This window comes from Colletes latitarsis, chromosome 8, assembly GCF_051014445.1.
Source record: "Colletes latitarsis isolate SP2378_abdomen chromosome 8, iyColLati1, whole genome shotgun sequence".
NCBI lineage: Eukaryota > Metazoa > Arthropoda > Insecta > Hymenoptera > Colletidae > Colletes > Colletes latitarsis.
The window spans coordinates 26156447-26177631 of NC_135141.1; the positions used below are offsets into that span (position 1 = coordinate 26156447).

Here is a 21185-nt window from a genome sequence, read left to right on the forward strand (position 1 = left end):
TTATAAACTCAGAGGCGCTCGAAAAAAAAGGTGGAGTACGTGTAATTAATCGTCGGAGTTCCCAGTGGCTTATTATCGTCTGTTCGGGGACTGGATCTCGAAATGTTTGCAACAGGAATCGCGCTGCAAAGCAGAAAAGTTTCGCGGGGGTTGGCGGTTAAATCGAAAGCAAGCTCGGATAAATCGGATACAGCGAGAGATACATTACCCGGTAGACTGCTCTGGATTATGTGTTGCCCTGGAAAAACAGCGCGCTAGGAGAGCAGTATTTGTTCTGTTGCGTCGCGAGAGCACGCTGTAATCTTCCCCGGAGTCAGTGGAAAGCTGTTGATGACATCTGACACTGATTTTTCCTGCGGCCGCACACGCACACGCTCGCTCTATTTTTTCGCTGGCTAATTCAACCGTTTCGATCTCCCTTTCCGTTCGTTCGTTTACTAAACGAGTAACGCAATTTTGGTCGAGCCGGCTTCCAAAATGGACGGTGTCCATTTTTTCCACGATCTGAATGTTTTTATACGTCCGTTCGATTTTAATTCCATTTCGAAAACATGCACTACAGAGATTAGCTATCGATCGTTGGAACGATGATAAATATTCGCCGTTCGAGCGAATGAATCTCTTTGGCAAAGAGTTTTCGGCGAAGAGAAACAATAAAAATATAAAAACAAAGAGGGAAAAGTAGGTCGAGAACGCGTCAGAACCATCCGTATCGAGTCACGGGGTTGGGAGAAAATTGCGTCCCGCGGCTCGACTGTCGCGACGAACGACAAAATGTCGCGATGGGCGACGGGGATCGCGTACCCTTCGATCGGACGAGAAATACGCGAGTTCAACAAGTTGACCGTCCAAAAGCGTACGCGGAATAAAATGTGAAATCCATTGACGGAACGTTGATCCCTGTTAATTCGCCGTGTAATTTACAAGGCTCAAACGCGTCGCGTAAACGGCGGCCAGTTTTCGAAACGAGCGCGAATAAACTCTGCGGACAGCGTAAGGTTGATTTATTTCGACCGATAAACGCACAGGTCGGACCAAACGGTCGCCATTAATAACTATTTTTAAATTCTAAAATAAAAATATACAAGCACACGATTCTATTTACAATTATTAGCTTCCATGTCGGTTGTCAATACATTTCATGAATCCTAAGACTAAAAGTTCGTTTCTCATTTGTAATAAATTTGTTTGACGCTTTACAGAAAAGTTGTCTAATACTTTTTTGAAGATACCCATGGCCTCTGCTTCAGAAAAAAATTTCAATGAGATACCTTTACTATTGTTGTTACTACTATTATGCAACTGTATTATATCAAAGGTTGTAAACTTGTAAATTAAATAAATAAAATAGAATAGAATTTTCACGGATGTACATCGAATTCGAATACGTTTGCAATTACACTTGCACTTTTATTTTTATTCGATTGGAAATAGTACGGTTCAAGAAAGTATCGAACGCGGTTTAATTTAATCAACGTCAGCCTGAATATGTCGCGCGTTTTGCATCGACAAACCGGTCTTCTCTTTCGAGGTATCGCGTTCGCGCGTTCGTCGTCACCGAATGGAATCGATTTCGAATTCGTTCGCGGCGTTACTTCGCTCGTTCGCATTATGTAGATGACCGCGTGCACGCAATTCCCAGCGAAATATCCGACTTGATGGGAAAGTTTTGTATTTTTCGCTCGATTTACCGCCGTCGAATTTCCACGGCCGGGAAAATTTGTTTCGTCGAACTGCTGTTGTTCGTCTAAGCCCACCGTGTTTGTTTTACTGTTTCCAATGCGTTGGGTTCTCTTCGTACGGAAAGGATCGTATATCGCGATCGTTAAAAAATTACAATTGAAATCTATGTACTTATTATTTAAGACTGTACGAAAAATCTCAGTTCGATTATTCGCTCGATAGGGTGTTCTTTATGTTCCATTTACTTTGAATCAGTAAAAGGGAAAATGGTTTTAAGTGTTTCGATTCGAAGCTCGGAATTCCACGGGCCATTTACTTTTAAGGGGCGACATACCTTTTCAGATGCCATCAGTACATTTAACAAACTCGGTTTTCTGTAAATTCGGGCCCCCCCCCCCCCCCCATAAAGGCTCGAATAGCCTGAATGGGGATCCGTCCGCGATAAAATCTGATTATAACTGCGGAAATTCATTTTCGTGTTCTATGAATAATTGCTGTGTTATATTTGCATTAGTAATTTGTTTGCATGGATGCTCTCCAGAAACGATGAATTCTCAAGATTATTTCCTTCGTAAATGGTAGAAAGATAAAATTTCGAGCGGTTTCCAATGAAAAGAATATGCCTGACCATATATAGACCACTATCACTTAAAATGCAATTTCCCTTTCTTTATCGCGTCTTCCACGTTTTGTTGCTTCGCGAAAGGCTTTTAAATTTATGAAAAATAGTTTGCAAGACAATTTTGGTACAGTTAAATCGCATTACACGTTGCATAGTTAAGCTGGAACGATCGAGGGGGATCCAGAAACCGCGGCGTATTTCAACGGAACGTTTCAACGGTTCCGAGGAAACAATTTTCCCCGAGAAACGGCAGGATCCACGTATCGTTTCGCGGATCCAGAGGAAGCGTCGCGGTCTCCGTTACCACGGGCGGCTCGTTTCAGATCTAAATCATCGGATTCCCTCAGAATTTCTCCGTTGTCGTAGCATTCTATCGCGAATCTATGAGCCACTGCTCGAGAGACGGATGTTTGTCTCCGCGTTCGATTTTTAACAAATCTCCCGTCAAACCAGAGCATATTTCAGTCGGAAGTTTCAATCAGAAAGCATCGTCCTTTCCGCCGCGGAATACGAAAACAGAAATAAATCTTCCAACGAGTTTAATAAGAAAATGGATAAAGCGAAAGCGGGTCCAAATTTTCTTTTTAGAAAGCAGGAAAAATGACGGTTAATTTGAAAGGACCGCGACCAAGCGATAACTCTGAAAAACTATCGCAAAGAAAAAAAACCCTCTTTAGCTACGGGGACGAAAATCCTGGCACGATCCCCGTCAGTTTTGCATCAACGCGGTAATTTATGGCGGCATCGGTGTCTTACCAGCTACGAAAAAGCCTCGTAATTCCTTTCGCGGCAATTTCACCGGCCACGAAGGTCCGCAATTTATCCAGCGGTCCTTCCCCTTCCGATGCAGAGTCTTCCTGATTCATTTTTCACCGCGCGGCTCATTTTTGGCCGACTTTTGCCCGCTTATCTCCATCCCTCTAGCCCGGGGTAATTAGAAATATTACGTTTATTCTGAAAATAATTCGTCTTTTCCGAAAAATTTCATTTCTCGCGAGTTCTTCTGTGCTCATTTACAAAGGACGACGAAGAAATTGAAGTTCCGTTGGAAAATTCTGTTCCTCGATTCCGTTTCTCGAATTGAAGCTCACCGAAAAACGTAAATTCGGGGGGACTTTGTTACAAAAGTGCAAATCGTTTGGCGTTTCAAAAAATTCATCCCATCCGAGGGGATAAATTTCGAGGGAGTTTCGTCGCGTAAAATTACTACTTCCACCGTCCACTGTACGTCGTAATTAACTGTAAAGGGGCCCGGGAATATTTAGCAGCGTGTTTCAGGAGTCGACGTGAAATTAAAAATACACGTCGCACCTCTCTCTATTTTTAAACCGTTGCTTTGATCTACGTCTCTGTTTCTCCTTTTCAATTTTTCTCCCCCCCCCCCCCCCCCCCCCGTTTTAGACGCACATTGGCGCGAAACTGGCGCTGGACGGTGACGCTAAAAAATTGTTTCAGCCCTCCGACAAAGTAGACACTCGCGTCGTGCGTCGCCATTTTGTTCGAAAAAAAAATAAAATAATTAATAATTTCTAATTTCCGAGGAGGACCTAGACAAGTAGACGTAGAAAATAAATAAATCGTTTCGAGACTCGTGGGATCCACGTTTCTCTAAAGTTTACGAAAATTTCGCATCCCTTCCAGTCTGAATGTCATCGACCCGATTTCTCGAACTCTCGACCAACGGTCTGGCGCGCCCCGTCTCCTCCAATGACGACCAGCATCACCTTTTCACGAGCACTTTTATCTAACCCTCTGGACTCTTCTTTTTCCTCTTCATTTCTTTCAACTCGTTTCATCCCCTGTCTCTAGCATGCAGATGCAGCGTTGCCGGCTACCGCGAGGCAGAGGGTGCCTGTCGAGAAAATACGCTGCCTCGAAATCGTCATCGCGCCGTCGTTGCACATTCTCCGATTTCCCAAGAATATATTTACATCGAAACGCTGCTTTTCGAGCAGCTCGCGGAGGCTAAAGTAGCTTTGGGTTGGGTTCTTCTAGTATGACGAGACCCGACCTTCGGATCGCACAAGTAGCATAGAATATGCCTGTGGCTGGACAAATGGGGAAGGGGTCTGTCCCTCATCAGCCAAGTTGGAACACGTCCTGTCTCTGGTTAGACAAGTAGAATAGGGTCTATGTGTGTGTGTGTGTGTGTGTGGCAAGATAAGTGAAATAGGGCTCGACAGGAAACGCTAGTGGAACAGTGCCTGTCATGGTCCAGACAAATAGAATGGGGAGAGATTATCGAACGTTCTCCATTTACACCCCTAAGCATCGTTGCAAGCATCAATTTTCTTTATCAACTCCTTGGTCGATCGACAAGTTTGACTCGTCACTAGTTCCACGATCATGAGGCTACTCATCATCGAGTATCGTGTATCAAAATCATAATACATGCACGAGGTATTTATAAAACAAACCTACTCTTTCTCGTGGCCATTCCGTGTACGAACAAATTTACACGAAATTAAATAGTACACGCTTGACGAATTATTTGAAATTAAATCGTACGTCAAGGCGTTAAGTAGTGCACTGATATTTAAGATACTATGGGATTAAAATAATGTCAATAATCTTTGCACCACTTTTAACCCTGACTCTCAGTCACGTGGTACTATTAGAGTTAAAAATGGTACACAGGAAAGGGAGCCATACTTGGTCAGACAAGTGAAAGGAATCTGTACATGATCAACCAAGTGGAAGGAGTCATGTATGATCGGACAAGTGAACTGAGTCTCCCGATTGATTAGACAAGTGAAAGGGGGCAGTGTATAGCCAGGCAAACGGAACAGGAATTTCCGAGAATCAAAGGACCTGTAACCAACGAACAAAAATTTACAAACGCATCGAAAGTTGCCAAGTTGGCAGAGTAGTCGTCTAAAACACACTGACCAAGGAGTCGCTTTAATAATGCAGATATCCACGGGCGAACAGTATTTATCTTTATCGTCCGGCTTAACCCCGGCGCAAAACAAGCCGCAACCGTAAATTCATTGGTCGCGTCCGTTAACGTGTTCTCGGTGTAATTAAGTTCCGCGAATATATCGTCGAATTACGCAAAAACGGGGGGGAAACGTAATCCCCCGCGGGTCAAGGGAAGAGAGCAGGGGTCGAGTTAATCCTTGAGACGGTCCCGATTTGCATCGATACGGCGCCCGCGGGAAAAGATAAACCCGCGGTTCTCGGAGTACCCCCAGCCGTCTTCTCATTCCGTTCCGTTTTCCCGTTTCAGACACTCGGATGCGTTACATGGACCCCGAAGGGAGCTTAGTCGGCAACAATAATTGGGTGCTCGGAGACTTGAGGAGCCTCCATCGCAGCGTGCCGGCTTTTCGTCGGCCAGGTACGACGCTAACGCGTACAGAAATTATGCTCCACCTTACCGAACTTAGCTAACTCCTATTCCGCGACGAGCGTACCACTTCAAGCTTTGCTAACTCCATTTTGGTACCGTTTCTTTCTCTGTTCCGTCGGAGATAATAAAATACACGTTTTAAACCCTCGTGAAACGGAGAGCCACGCGATATTCTCGAGTTTAATTTCTCGTTGAAACAACGTTTATAACGGCTCTCAAACTATCGAAGATTGAAAGAGATGGTCCATTGTACGAAGGCTCTTTTCGCTCGTTCGTTAAGAATTTCCTAGCAGCTTGCAAAGACGCGAAACAGACGAAAATTGTTTGGTATTTAACGATGAATCGCGAAGAAAGATAATCTTTCTCTTCAGGCATAGACGTCGCCGGCATGCGGACGCATTTCTATCCGGAGGGAGGTTGGGGGTGGCTGGTCTGCGCAGCCGGGTTTCTCGCCCTGTTGCTCACCACGGGAATGCAGCTTGCTTTCGGGCTTCTTCACGTTCACGCCGCTCGACACTTCGGCGAGGAACACCACATGGATCTGGGTACGTCTCATTTCTTACGCTCTCGCCTGCCTGCGTTCCCTCTGAACCGACGAAAATCTCTTTCAGGATCATTTCCCGCCGAATCGATCCGCCCCTTCCTATCCCGACCTCGAGGATTTCCTCGAGATTGAGACACGAAGTTCCGCGAAAAATCTGACGGAATTTACGAGTCGCCATTTGTTTCAATTTCTCATCTCGTGCATGCAAAACACCCACAATTACAGTAATATTTCACCCTTCGTACGTTTTTACAAAATTCCAATTGCTAGCTAAACACTCTCGAAGTGCAAAATATCAATGTTGGCGTAAAATCGTGATATTTATTGTCCCGTGTTTCCCAAACTAGTCGAGAACCAACAAAGCGACGACTTAAACTTGCCCCAATTGTACGCGAAACAACGTTACGTTTGAATTTCGAAGAGAATGATCGATTCGGCGCGGAATAACTCTTCAGCGACTTCCGCTAACAAGATTCTCGGTGCTCCTCGTCGAGCAATGTTTCACCGCCTGCTAGTTTTAACAGAGATTATAGAATTCGCTGGTTCTGGCACCGACGAAATAAATTCACGTTTAACAAATCGACTTTTTTCACGATTTTTTAAATTTCCAACGATACGATTCTGCACGCTTCAAAGAAATTCTGTATAATTTGATAATTTATTTACGAATACAGGTAGCCCTTCTACAACACGGCATCTTATAACACGGTTATAATTCTACATCACTGGATAACATGATGTCTGCTCAACATATTTAAAAACTAAATTATCTTAAAATAATGACGCGAAGGAATAATGAACTATAGTGGCTTTACATGAAAAAATATAAACAAATTATAATTTATTAAATTAAGGTTGCGTTAAATTAAAATAATATTTTTTGTTTTAAATTAAGTTGCTTATGTAGAATTTAAAAAAAATATTGGTTTTTAATCAATTTTCGGAACGTAACTCCCCTTTTTGTACTGACTCTGGGTCTCAGATAATACGGTTTCACACAACACGGCATTTTCTAGGAACCCATCTACCGTGTTATAGGAGGGTTACCTGTACTTATTCGTGACGCAAACAATTTGAAAATGTTAAACACGTTCACCGTTTAGATTCTCTCAAAAAACACGAAGTTATGGGATAATCCTGATGTATTCGATGGAAAACCGTAGCAGCTATTGTTCGAAGCGTCTCTTTGCAAAGTAAACGAGGCGTGTTTAATTTTCCCGGGGCCTCTCTTTAACTCCCACTCGCGGGAATCTCTTTAAATCTAGCGGATTTTTCGCCTGCTTATTTCGAACGGATTATTTTGTCAAAACGCCGTGCGAAATAAAGCTTCGTGTCCCGTCGAAGAAAAGCTCGAGCTTTTGTACGCTCCGGCGATATTCTCGCGCCTGGCAAAGAGATGGGATCCCTTCGTTGCGGAATAGTTTAAATGTACGAAACGTCGCGCGAAAACCGTGGCCGACGAAAAAGATTTATTTGCACGGAATCGCGGCGCGCATTTTTCCCGCGGCCGTTATTTAATAATAGAGGCGAGACGGAATTTAAAATAATCTTTTATTATTTTTTTCTTTTTTTTTTCTAACGGGATCGGGAAAGCAATCAAGCGAGAAGCGAACGTGACGTGAATTTCATCCCCCGTTAGAAGGGCTGTCTTGCAAGGAACCCTCAAATACATCCGAGATCTTTGGAACATTCCTGAAACCAGCGTCCAACGATCGGAAATCGTTGATGTTTGTTGATTACTTTGCGCCGCAATTTTTTACACCGTTGCGACAATATTTGTTGAAGGAATATCGAGAATTGAGGGTAAAAAAAAAAAAAAAAAAATACTTAAAACGAACTGGAGGCATTCAAAGTTCGTGAATTCGCGAGAAAATACACATCGATGTTTATCTTGGATGGATTGATTGAAAAAAATAATGGAAATTTAGAAAGTATGTTAACGTAAAATTAATATTTTTGGAGAATGTAAGAGACAGTGAAAATTGAATAATTTCGTGTTGATATTCGTCGAGGTACGTTACTAAATTATAAGAGACGCCAATTTAAAAAGGGAATAAAAATTTGTACGCATACGAATGAGAATGCAGAAATTTGCAACTTTAGTAATTAAGGTTGATCGAAGGAAGCAGGGATGCGAAGTGAAACAACGAAACGCGGCGAAGTTCTGGCAATATTTGCATTTTGTCGGTAAACAAAGTTGTCAAAGGTTCAGAAACCTGTCTCGACGAAGCCGAATCGATAGATCGCGAGGAAAGGTTAAAATTTTCGAAGGAATTTCCTCCAGCAAACTGTTCGAGGTATGCCAGCCTCTTCGCGATACTTCAAAGATGACACTTCACTCTTGTGAAACACGGTTAAAGTGCCTAAGTGTCTGAAAGAGGCTCGATAAATCAATTCAAATTCAAGGCACAGGAACATGATGGATGAACGTGCTTTCGCGACACTAAACTTCAGCTTCTTTCATGTATAGGATCCAGCGATACTCCTAAATCTCTGCTCTGATATCTCGCGTTTAACTAAATTTCAGTTTAATGTGAACATGCATAAACACGGTCTTATCGAATCGAGCCACAGAACAGCCATCGATGCTTTATATTCAATCCAAGTAACGTGGTCAATGTTTTGACAGTGGAAGATTCTTAGGATAATAAATATTTTTTGTGTACTTGCATATAATTTCTACGATAAATAAAATATTCATTAGTGACAATGTTTTCATCGACATAATATGTTACTTGAATTAAAATGATATATTTGCAACTTTACGGATCAGGTATTTTAAGCAGTTCAAACAAAATCGTCGCACGACAGAAAATTAAATTATTATTACCGTGAATTAATTTGTGTGCTCGAACTGCATTTTAATGACGCCAACGATCATCGTGAAATCAAAAACAATTAATTTAAATAATACATTTCAAAGTACAACGTTATATCACGTATACGTGTAATTTTCGGAAAATAAACATGCAGTTTCCGTTGCTAAAAATTACTTCCCCTCAACGGTAAAACGTACAGCACGATTGTATTACTTTTTACCGAGCGAAGCTTTTCAACGAAACGTTATACAGAAGGGAGAACACTTACGACAAATACGCGAGAAGAATATTTTATAAACAAATCACGCGATGTTTCGTAAAAATAAAACGCAAGCCGGATATTCCGAGTATACATTTCTCTTATTCGAATCACGTTGACTAGAATTTATGGAGAACAGATTCTAAAACAATACCGAATATTCAACTTTAATTTAAACGTCGTTTTCGCTCAAGCTCTATTTTCGTACAGAATATTTTATTAACAATATTCATGGTGAGAATTCACTAATAGTAAACTAAACGGTTGGAAAAAATTCAGGTCACAGAGAAACAGAAGTTCGAGAAAGTAAGTAGAAACATCGAGCATTGGTCAGACGCGTTCGCCAATATGGTGACTCGATTCTACTTGTATTCGATTAATATTCCAAATCCAAATACTTCGGATACTAATAAAATATTCTAACGGTCCCAGGCCTGATTCGAAACGAATGAAACGTTAGCAGAGCGCTAATTTACGAATGTACCACGGAAAAAAATCAAATGTTGACCAACTGCACTCGTAAATCAGCATTCGTCGCAGTTTCTTTCGAGGCGAAGCATAAATTTCGTGGAAACGGCTGCAGGCTGGGGAAGTTTTCGACGACAGGGTGTGTACGGTAAATTTAACACGTCCATTAGGGTGGTCCGCGATCGAAACGTCAGGGGAACGGGAGTATTAAGGTCGTACGATGAGAGTGGCTCGAAAAAGGCCGACCGCGGGGGTCTACGGGGGTGGCTTTTTCTCGATAATGTATGAAATACGGAAGTCCTCGATAAGTCGAGGTTTATTTAAAGGCGGTGGAAAAATAATGGCCGCCGAGAGACCACGCGGAACATTCTGATAGGACTTTCACTGACGCTGACAGCTGATAGATACTGGAAGGCGAAGAGCTTATCGTTGACCTACTCTACTTAGTTATCTAATATACATCGTACCGGCTACGAGTTGAAAAGTCCGATCGATCGGTATATTTACGTGGTTTCCGCGTCCGTGGACCGCCGCGTAATTTATGGGGGGGAGTTTGGGTTACGTAAAAATTACGATATTTTCAATATTGAGTCGACCCTGAGGGCAATTTATCGCGACGCCGCGCCATCAATCTTCACCGCGCGACGCGACGAAGTCGTATTTTAAATATTTCGTAGAAATCTCGGGATGTTGTCCGAGTTTCGTTTATTTAATTTATTTACACGCGTCCGCAGTCTATCGCTAAATAAATCCTACCCGCGATTTCATCTTTCATTTATTCTCTATTTATTCTATCTTTATTCCGCAGAAAAGAAACAACTAGAGAATTTCTAGAAAAATGAACTTCGCGCCGGTTCGTTGCCTCCGAAATTTAAAAGACGAGAAAGCCTCGAACGACCAAAAGCTTAATTGAAAAACAGTTTCGATTCCATCCAATTACGAAGTTCCTCGAGTGCACGACCTCGCCATAATCGCAAACACGCGTTTCCGTGGTACCGTGTATGTACAGTATTTTCCGTTAAGCGCACACGAACCTTCGGGTTAGTCAAACTGCCAATATTTACCGAAGTTTGACCGAAAATTTGGTAGCACTTGGAGCGCTGCACGCGATCGGTTTCGGGTCGACGTTTTCGACAGACTTCGGAGGTACGTTCGTCAAATTTCGACGAGTAGTTTCGTCGCTTTAATTGGCGCAATTAATTGCCTTTAATGAGTAATTACTTCGTCCCGAGTATCGCGTTCTGTTTCGCTCGGTTGGCTCGCGTTTGTAAATTAAAAATCCACCGTAACGAGGTAATGCACTGTAATCGTTGTTCGCGGATATTCGTAATATCAAACGAATTTGTCGCGCAAGACAAACGCAAAATGAGGATTAAAATACGTTGTTGTTTCACGCTACGCGTAACATAGTCCAGCTTCGATATTTTTCTACGTAACAATTCTAATTAATTCTGGATAAATCAATATGTACTTGTTCATAAATACAGAATCTATTTTCGTCGGTGAATCATTTTCCGTATCGTCCAAGCACAATCTCTTAGGTCTCGAGACTCTTGAAACGTTCTACAGCGAATTCGAAGATCAGTATTTCCTTGAACCACTATGCTTATTAGACTTTACTGGAATATTCGTGACACGACCACTTAGTTTCATCTAAATGTCGATTATTCCTCGAAAGGATACGTGAATTCCTCAGCTTGTTAGTTGTAAATTGTACAATCTGTGACCAAAGGGGTTGATGTTTATTTTTAATTCGCTAAAGGTCACTAACCCCTTATGCAGCGAACGAATGTCACGACCAATTGCGTTTTTAACGTTCCGATGCCCGATTAACGAATCCTGGCGAAAGGGACAACCTTCCAGGAACTTTGCGACGCAAAAAAATGGCGGACAAAGGTCGTTTATAAAACAGGAATATCAACAGTTCGCCGTTGAAAAATGTCACGGGGTTAATTTTTCCTGCAAAGTCTTCCTGCGATCGGTCGATTGTTTCACACTCGCTTAGACTTTATCGAAAGTTTTCCCGGAAAGGGTATCGAACCGTACTTCGAAGGATATGCATCGAACAAACTTTGCACTCAATCTTCGCGAAACACCGCGAGTTTCTTGTTTCGAGTTCGCTAGGAGGTATCGCGAGATACCTGCGCCTGCACTTCTCGCTTTTAAAAGGTCCCAGACGATGTTAGGCGCTTCGAGCATGCTTATATTCGACCTCGTAAACTTGTAACGTTGGAAGAAGCACATCGGGAGCGGATAATTTTATTGTAAATTACTTGAATAAATAGTTCAGAAATATTTATACGGGTGAAATTATTGGACAAAATATCGTATTTCTTCTTTAAATATTCGTGTGACAGAGGAGTTGGAACTCTAAAATCGCGAGGCACGGAAAGCCCAATGAAGCTGCCTCGGTAATACCCTTTCGGATTCGTAAAATGTTTCGTTTCTTTTCGTGGATTTTACGAAATAGGTCGTGCGTTCTTTCGGAGACACTCTTGTACAATTTGCACAGTGTGCTGGAAATTGAGGCTGTGGCTCACGGATCCGGTAGTTTTCATTAAAATATCACGAACGTGACCCGATGCTTTTAAATATCGCAACGTCGATTGTTCGCGCCGGGAATACACGTTTTCGCGATGTTAATGGCGTTCCCCGGAATTCCCGATGCTCTCTTTTTCTCGCCGATTACGGAGAACGCACGCGACAAGTACGTTGTGGCCGCGGAACCATGTAAAAACCGATACCTGAGAGCAATGAAATTCCAAGATGAAAGGAGTCGAAACGTATTCTGTCGCATTTTATTATAATAACTTTACTGTCGGTTTGTAATATCGTGTAGCATCGCAAATATACGAAATAAGAATTCTACTGACAATTATACAGCGGCTGACACATACTCGGTCTTTTGTCGAAATTTTCAATAACCGTTTTGCATAAATCCAATCCGATTACCAAAACGAAAAACAACTCGACCAGGAAATGACTCATTATTTTAAAAATATTAAGAATTAACTCTGAACTGTCAGCTGTCACTCCGTATTTGTTTTCGTTGCCAACACATTACCGCGCAAATGACAGAAAAATCAAATCTTGCATGAATTTCGGAACACTCTTTGGAACGTGATAATGAAAATAAAATCGCATTTTCGAACCTCGTTCGTGAAATTCAACCGTCTCAGAAAGCTGGCTTCCTGGGATCATTCGACGTCCGTGAGAACATTTATTATTCGCGAATCAGCACGCGGTTCGGGTTTCTGTCCGTCGCCAGGGATCCCCCGCGACCCGTGACATTCAATTTCCAGCTCGTCCGTTGGAACGGGACGTTCCCTGGATCCTCCAAGTCACCGGCGTTCCACGCAAATTCGACCGGAATCGACCAAAATGAACGTCGAGCGTCGAACGTTTCGCGTTTCCCGCGACTCGATTTCGACGACCGACCCGTGGACAGCCAGGATTGCGTCCGCGATCCGGGTGGCTTTTTAATTTACAGCGCGAAGAGCCGTCAGACCGTCCGCGGAGATTTTCAACGATTAATGGCCGGCCGAAACGAGCTGACTGGGGATTTTTTCGATCGTTCCCGTTCGCCACGCGCGACTAATTGTCAACGAACTTGTCCTAACGTTCATCGTTTGCTTCGCGATTGCCTGCAATCTGCATTTCTTCGATAGGTAAATTATTCGTAGAAATTACGACCTAAACTTGTAGAATTTTCGAACGTAGAACGTGGAATCTTTGTAATAAAATATACAGGGTGTTCGACCACTCCTGGGGAAAATTTTAATGGGAGATTCTAGAGGCCAAAATAAGACGAAAATCAAGAATACTAATTTGTTGATGGAGGCTTCGTTAAAAAGTTATTAACGTTTGAACTTTCACCTGTACTGAATTTTTTTCTCGAAAGTGGGTAGGATTTCAGGGGTAGGTCAATTCACCAAAAATGATTGTAATTGACCCCCGCAACTGAAAATAATTTTTCCAGAACGATTTGAAATTTTTTTTGAAACTTCAGTGAAACATGTCAATGTATGGTCAGACATTACATTTTCGGTAAGGAATTTTGTTCTCGAAAGTGCGTAGGATTTCAAGGTTATGTGTATTCACCAAAAATGATTGTAATAGGGCACCATAACAAAAAATAATTTTTTCAGAATGATTTGAAATTCTTTAATTTAATTTTTTAATAACTTTTTAATGAAGGCTCAGTCAAGAAATTGATATTCTTGATTTTCGTATTATTTTGGCCCCTAGAATCTCCCATTAAAATTTTTCCCAAGTGTGGCCGAACATCCTGTATACAAGAAAAAGAAAATTAAATATCTCGAAACGAGAAATATACGGAACAGTACGAAACGGGAATCGTATAACCATGTAGATATGACGTCGCGATCGTTGGAAAGCGTTACGTATAATCGGGGGTTAATCCGTTTGGGGGCGAGGGGGGTTGCGAAAACTGCGAAACAGCGAACGACGACGCGTCGAATCGCCTGGACGCCAACTTTTCGAACTCTGGTAATTGTGCTCGGATTACCCGGGTGACGTCTGACAGCGGCAGAGAATTATCCGCAGTCCATCCCCTAGGATCGCGGGGGCTCGTCTAGCTGGATAATTATCTGCCGCCAGCGTTCTCTGGCCGGATCACGCGGCTCTGTGCTCGGGACATCGGAGCTTAAACGGTTTCTCTGTGAAACGCGGAGGTCTTATCGGGACTCCATCGCAGCGCTGCAACGTTCCACGGAAACCGTTTCGGCGATAGAGCGCCTCGTAACTTCCGGCCTGGGCGGCGACGTTCTGTAATTCGCGCCCGGAACTTTGTCGCGGGCCGATTCGATAGAAAAGAACCAACTCGATCGCGATAGGATTTCGAATTATCCGATCGTTGTCTCGTTACACAAGGTACAGCTTACAATATTTTCTAAGCTGCTAGGAAACGTCCTATAGAGACATCTAATTAAAATTTCTGTGTTTTCGTGGATATAGAAACTCCAAATTGACCTATGTATCCACTCAACTGATATCATCGTATTTAATTTCAGTTTTGAAATTTTGGAACATAGCAACTACGAAATACGAAGAAGTAGTGCCCTTAATTATTTCTGAAATTTTTATTGGGTGGAGGAAGTTGAATTTCGAAATGTGCGAGGGCGTAATTTACTCTCGGGATTTGAACGGCAAACGATAGAAAAATAAATTGACGTTTCCATCGGGTTTTGCTGGCGTACTCGTCTGCGAGGCTGACCTAGCAAACCTTGATTTAGACGCGACTAGAGTTTGACCGACTTTGGCTTTCGAGTACTTGAACCCTGCGTTCCATAATGTGCTCCATTGGGATGTTCGATAAAAACAATCGCGGTGAAGTTCGTTTGAGAAAATTTTACGAGTTCCACTCGTTAAGTTTTCTCGCGGAACTTCTAATCTTAATCTGTCTTGGCAGGTTTGGTCGTTTATCGTTTAACGGGAATAGTAATTTGTGGACGTAGAAACGAAATTCTAGAGAAAAATAAGTAATACTAATTGGAACGGGATTACCATTTATTATTGAATCCAATAATGAATTTCACGCTGTTATTCGGCAATGAATAATATTCATTAATAATCGCGATCGAATAATTAATTTCGCGAATTAAAAAGTCAACGGACGACAACTGAGGCTTGCAGTAATCGTATATGACAAGGAGTCGAGGATTGTTCGAATTGTTTCATGGCGATTCGAGAAACGCGGAAACTCTTGTTTAATAGTCTCAGATTTTTGCAATTATTTTTAACTTGCGCAATTTTTGCGCGACTCTAACCTCGTTAAAGAGACATTAAGCTTTGAAATAAAATGAAATTCAGGGAGCACGAATAAACGCGGCTGGCAACATTCGGTACTGGGGTTCCCTTTGACTGCAAAAGCATTCTTTCATCGTGCAAAAATTCTGCGTAATTTATTGCATGCCAGGAAAGAAAATATTAAATATCAGAGACACGGTGAAATACAATCGTTGTTCTGGAATATTTTCATCGTTCCTCCGCCAGTTATCTTCTCAATTCTAAGAGGACCGAAAAGTTATTTATACAGTATAATCCAAACAACTCTATTACATTTACTCCTTAAACGTACAATTAATAACGAAAACAAATTGTACAAAAATTTCCGTAAAATATATGGTTACTCACGGTCGACAAATAATGAGATATTAATATAGGGTTGGATGATAATTACTTGGTCTTCCACGCTAAATAGATAATTAATTCTGAAGATTCAACTCGCGAACGATGAATCAGAATTTGCTCGAACGACGTAAATTGCACGGGGAACCATTCCGGGTCGAAGTTAACTTTGATTTACCTGGGGATCAATTCTGGCCGTGACTCGCGCGATTCCAAGTAATAAATTCGCGTTCTCATTCGTCGTGGAGAATTAGGGTCGAGCGAGAGGCGCTACGTTTCGTTTAATCCATTCGTCCTCGATGTCTCCGGCTCGAGGACGGATCGGAAAAATGTTTAACGGCCAGAGAAAAGCCTCGTTCTCGCGTAGAGATCGTCTTTGATCTCGAACCGAGGACTCGGTCAAGGATAACTTTGTTCCTCTAAAAACACGGCCATCTTCGATCTTCGAAAATTCATCAATTCTCAATTTTCTCTTATTCATATATTATACAGGGTGTTTGGCCACCTCTGGGAAAAATTCGAACGAGAGATTCTAGAGGCCAAACTAAGATGAAAATCAAGAATAATGATTTGTTGATCGAGGCTTCGTTAAAAAGTTATTAACAATTAAATTCAAAAATTACAAATCGTTCTGGAAAAAATATTTTTGGCTGCGGGGGTCAAGTACAATCATTTTTGGTGAATAGACATACCCCCGAAATCCTACCCACTTTCGAGAAAAAAATTCGTGTACGTGGACAAATTTTATTAATAATTTTGTTAATAACTTTTTAACGAAGCTTCAATCAACAAATTCGCATTCTTGATTTTCGACTTATTTTGGCCTCGAGAATCTCTCATTAAAATTTTTCCCCCGAACACCCTGTTATACAAGGGGTGAAAATTCCACTATAATTTCACGTGACTCTAAAGTCACTACATTTTTTACACGGTTAAACGAACCATAGAGAGCGATACGAAACTCCTAGAGGATAAAATTGTAATGTCCTCTAGAGGAATTTATCGAAGATGTCTACTTAGGAGATTAATTAAATTCGCGATTGGGGTGGTCGATCGAGATTTTCGAGCCGTCAGGAGGAATTCGCGTCGTTTTCATCGAGCAATCGGCTTTAACTTCCGTTAAAGGGCAACAAACAGCTCGCGGAAAATCGATTCCAGGCCGGAACTCCGATATTTGCATCGAAACCTCGCCTAGCTTAATTTTAACTCGCCCCATCCGGCGTCAGCCGCTAAGTAAAGAGTCTCTAAATAGGGGAACACACTTGTTGCTGACGGTGTCACGTAAAATATTCGATCGCGGGCTGTTCGTCCCGGTTCGTATTAATTAGTTCACGCATCAGGATGCAGGTCAGTGTTTGGAACGCTCCTAAGACACCTCGTGAATGAAATTTCCATGGTCTGATCGGAGTGGATGCTCGTTTGCAACGAGCTGCGATCGCGTTTCGCGCACAGACGATCAAAGATTGGCTCTGATCGACGACGCGCGTAAAATTCGACGATCGAGAATTCCACTGGAATTACAGCTTCACGAGCGTTTCGAGTGGCGTTAATTCTAGACCATGGATCAATTCGTTTCACGCTGGATCTCTAGAACGAATTTAAAGAATACTAATTTCTAAACATCATCGTCTCCGATAGATATTATTTTCCCAATTAATTTTCCTTTCGATCGATATTGATTGTTCGCGATTTCAGATTGTGAAAAGCGAGAAGCAAAATGTCCACGAACGAGGGATAGTAAATGTGAATATCATTCGACGGGGGGCATGTATCATCTTGATTGATCGTCCGGCGGACTCAATTAAAATAAAGCCTCATTGTCTGTATCGCGACGATGAAAAATTGAGCTTGACGTAAACAAAAATCGCGTCGCGTCGAGTTTTACGCTGCAAATAAATAAATCGTCGATCCCGTGGACCTGGCAGGAAAATCTTACTACGGTAAAATAAACACTGAAACGAACACGATTTTTACATTTCGATCCTGGTACGAACCCTCTGCGCTGTTGTTCCATTTTATTTCGAGTGCACTAGAAAAATTGACGGATCGGTGCAAACGGTGATAAAACAGAGAAACAATTTTTCAAAATATACTTCGATACCGTCGAGTTTATTGGCGCTAGATAACCGTAAAATTACAAATGATCGAAAACTGCGTCGATAAAGTAACCGTTAACATTTAATTGATGTGCTGATTTCGTCGAATTTTAATAAAAGAGATTTTTATTCAAGTTACACTGCGGCAGCATGAGTGAAATTTAATCTAAGAAGCAAACTTTACTTTCGTTTCTCAGGCTCGACGCTATAACGTTAGTTTAAGAAAGAAATTTTTTTCTGGCTCGAGGCGCAATAATGATTATTTAACGTTAAAACGTATTTCTGTAGTTTCGTGAAAAAGCAAACACGTACGCGCGCTCTCCGGTGTGGAAGATGAGAAAATCTGAACGAAACGAGGATGCATGAGTTCTTTATTTTCCTTCGATTTCGTCGATACGCGAATATTTAGCAATATTTCACTTTTATTTGGCATATCCGACATTATACCGCAGGATTATATGGAACGGCGAGTAATTAGATGCACAAACCACGATAAGTCCCGATAAGCAGTCGATCCAGTCTCTTTATTATTAAACGCTACTAATCGTCTATCGTTGAGTGCTCGTTGAAACCTATCCGTCGTCGCTATAATCGCCCATCGTTTCGCATTAGCGACTCTGGTAAATTATAGTTCAGTATTTCAATTGTACGTTTCCAGAGATGCCAACAAAATATCAGAATATTCGGGGATAGAAATTCGCAACTAAAATACATTTCTCTGTTATTAAGTTTGGAATTTATCCTCGATTCTCGGTTAAATAATTTATAAAATTCGATCGATCCGACACGCGTCCATTATCTCGTGCAAAAACAGAAAAAAACGACCAAACTAAATTCCGAGACCAACAGGGGCTTGCACGCGTTTCCTTTTATTTTTAATTTTATCGATCCTCGCGTAAATATTTACCACTATTTCACTTTTACGTCCCGTGCCTCGTACTGAATCGTACGACACGGCGAGCAATCGAGCGCACTGCGCGCGATAAGTCCGGATAAAAACGTATCGAAGGCAATTTCGCGGTCCCGTACTCCTCCTCGCGGCCGTGACGCGGTTCGCGAATAAAAACGGGACGCAGAAATCGCGCGGAAACAAGCAAACAAACACGGCTGGTAAGTTTGATAAGCGGCCCACGTACGGACGTAGTCGTTCGTTCGATTTTTCCCGACAATTCCCCGTCGAAAACGATTTTAATCGGGCCCGATCGTCCGTTTACCAACGACGAACACGTCCTTCGCGAACGTTTCGAGCCCCCTTTTATCGCGAACGGCTCTCGTTCGGCGAGAGGAAGTTTCAGATTCGCGACGGAGAACACCAGAAAACGGACTGTTACTCGATGAAGTGAAAAGGGTATTTCCCAGGCGGCGTTTTCCAATCATCGCGATCGCGCGACTCCTTTCGGAACGGTCTTCGAGTTCTTCGGCTCGCGAGAAACCTCCAGAAAGCGAAACAACCCTTGTTCTACTGTAAAAATTTTTTTACGTTCACTAAACGGTAAATATCGTTATATTTCCCTTGGAAAGTGTGCTTATTTCTGAGTCAAGTTGCTTCTCGATACACGACTTCTTCCAATTTATTTTTGTTGTCATTCCTTAACCCCTTCACGTACGATCTAATTCCAAATAATTTTTTTAACGTATACTATTTAATTTTGTTTAAATTTGTTCGTACAATGGCCACGAAAAAGAATTTATTTCACCTCGTGAATGTAAAAATGTACAAATTCTAATATCTAAGATTCGACAAATGAATAGCGTCGCGATTGTGAAACTTGTGACTAGTCTTCCCTTTCATCGTGTTAAGTATTTAGTAAATGTTCGATTACCACTCGTTTCTCATAAAATGTTTCGAGCATCGACGTTTAATATCTGCTTGCGGACTGAAATGTTCCGTTCACCGATATATTTTCTTTCGCCTTTCATTCGCGGGGTAAAATATTTCAGCGGCGCCTCTAGCTCGTAAGACTCTGGGAGACTTTGTTCTTGCTCGCGTTGCATGTTTCTTTAGTGGACAGAAACCCCGATGACAGGGCCTAGCGTTCATCCATTCTACCCGTCCCTTCGTTCAGAGGGGGATGTTTCAACGGGGACAGCCTCCAGCAACTGGTCGCAATGTATCTCGCAATCAGTATCAATAACGGAAGACTGTTAACGTTCTTCTTCGCGGAGCAAAGTTTTCCAAGAAGAAAAATCCCTGAAACGAGTCCAGTGTTGCTGGGTCGATGCGTGGCCATCGTTCGTCCAAAGAGGGTTGATTTCTATGGCGAGTTTCAATCGTTGGTTTACATAAAAATATCGATGCATCGTCTGCAATTATTGCAGGATGATATTCGATAGGAAATAGAATACTTGAATCGAGTTTATTGCCAGTGATCGTTAGGAGACCATCGTTCGTCCAATAAGGGTTGATTTTAATAGTGTATTTCAATCGTCTGTTTACGTGAAAATATCGATGTTGCATCTGCAATTACTGTAGGATGATCTTTGATAGGAAATAGAATATTTGAAACGAGACTACTCTTGCTGGTCGACGAGTGGCCATCGTTCGTCCATCAAGGGTTGATTTCTACGTCGTATTTAAACCGATGCAACGTTTGCAACGATTGCAAACAAATTTTTGACAAAAAATACAATTTAAATATTTCTCCAACCGCAAAATAATCACTTTGATTTGAATTCTTGGTCGCCCCGATCCCGCCACACCCTCCGTAGATCGAGGAACAGCCCTCCCTCGAGCCAACGCGACTCGAAACTTCGATATTAAAAAGGAAACTGCTCAAGGACGCGGTTTCTCTCGCCGCGGACAAAAGCTCGAAGATTTACCGGGCGTTTTACCCGGGATTCCCCCGTCCCCTGGACGCGTCCTGCGGAAGAAAACTTCGGCCCGGGCCAAATAAAGCCGCGGCCATTGTCGCCGCAGCTACGGTCGGGCTCCTCAACTTTCCCGTCGCATTGTTTTAATTATCGTTACATCGCGCGACGGCCGTTTCAGGAATCTTTGACCCAGATTCCCGATGAATGGCGGCGTAACGAGTCCGTTAAAAGCATCTTCCGCGGATCCCAGACGACCCTCGGGATAAGGGAACTTACTGACCACGTTTCAATTGTTCCAGGAAATAAGTTCGAGGACTTCTTCGTCTCCGACGAGGGGGTAAAAACACCGGGGCGAGGAGACTTTTCTCGAGCCTCGAGTTA

At 42.3% G+C, this 21185-nt stretch overlaps 1 protein-coding gene across 2 annotated transcripts in view; it reads left to right on the forward strand.

Annotated features, from left to right (window-relative positions):
- Positions 1–21185, forward strand: part of LOC143344689 (monocarboxylate transporter 10) — a 132514-nt gene that overhangs the window by 66602 nt on the left and 44727 nt on the right. For both annotated transcript variants that reach the window (XM_076770976.1, XM_076770977.1), the window contains exons 5-6: positions 5535–5645; positions 6029–6202. In XM_076770976.1, the coding sequence (XP_076627091.1) occupies positions 5535–5645; positions 6029–6202 (285 nt within the window). The remainder of the gene's footprint in view (positions 1–5534; positions 5646–6028; positions 6203–21185) is intronic.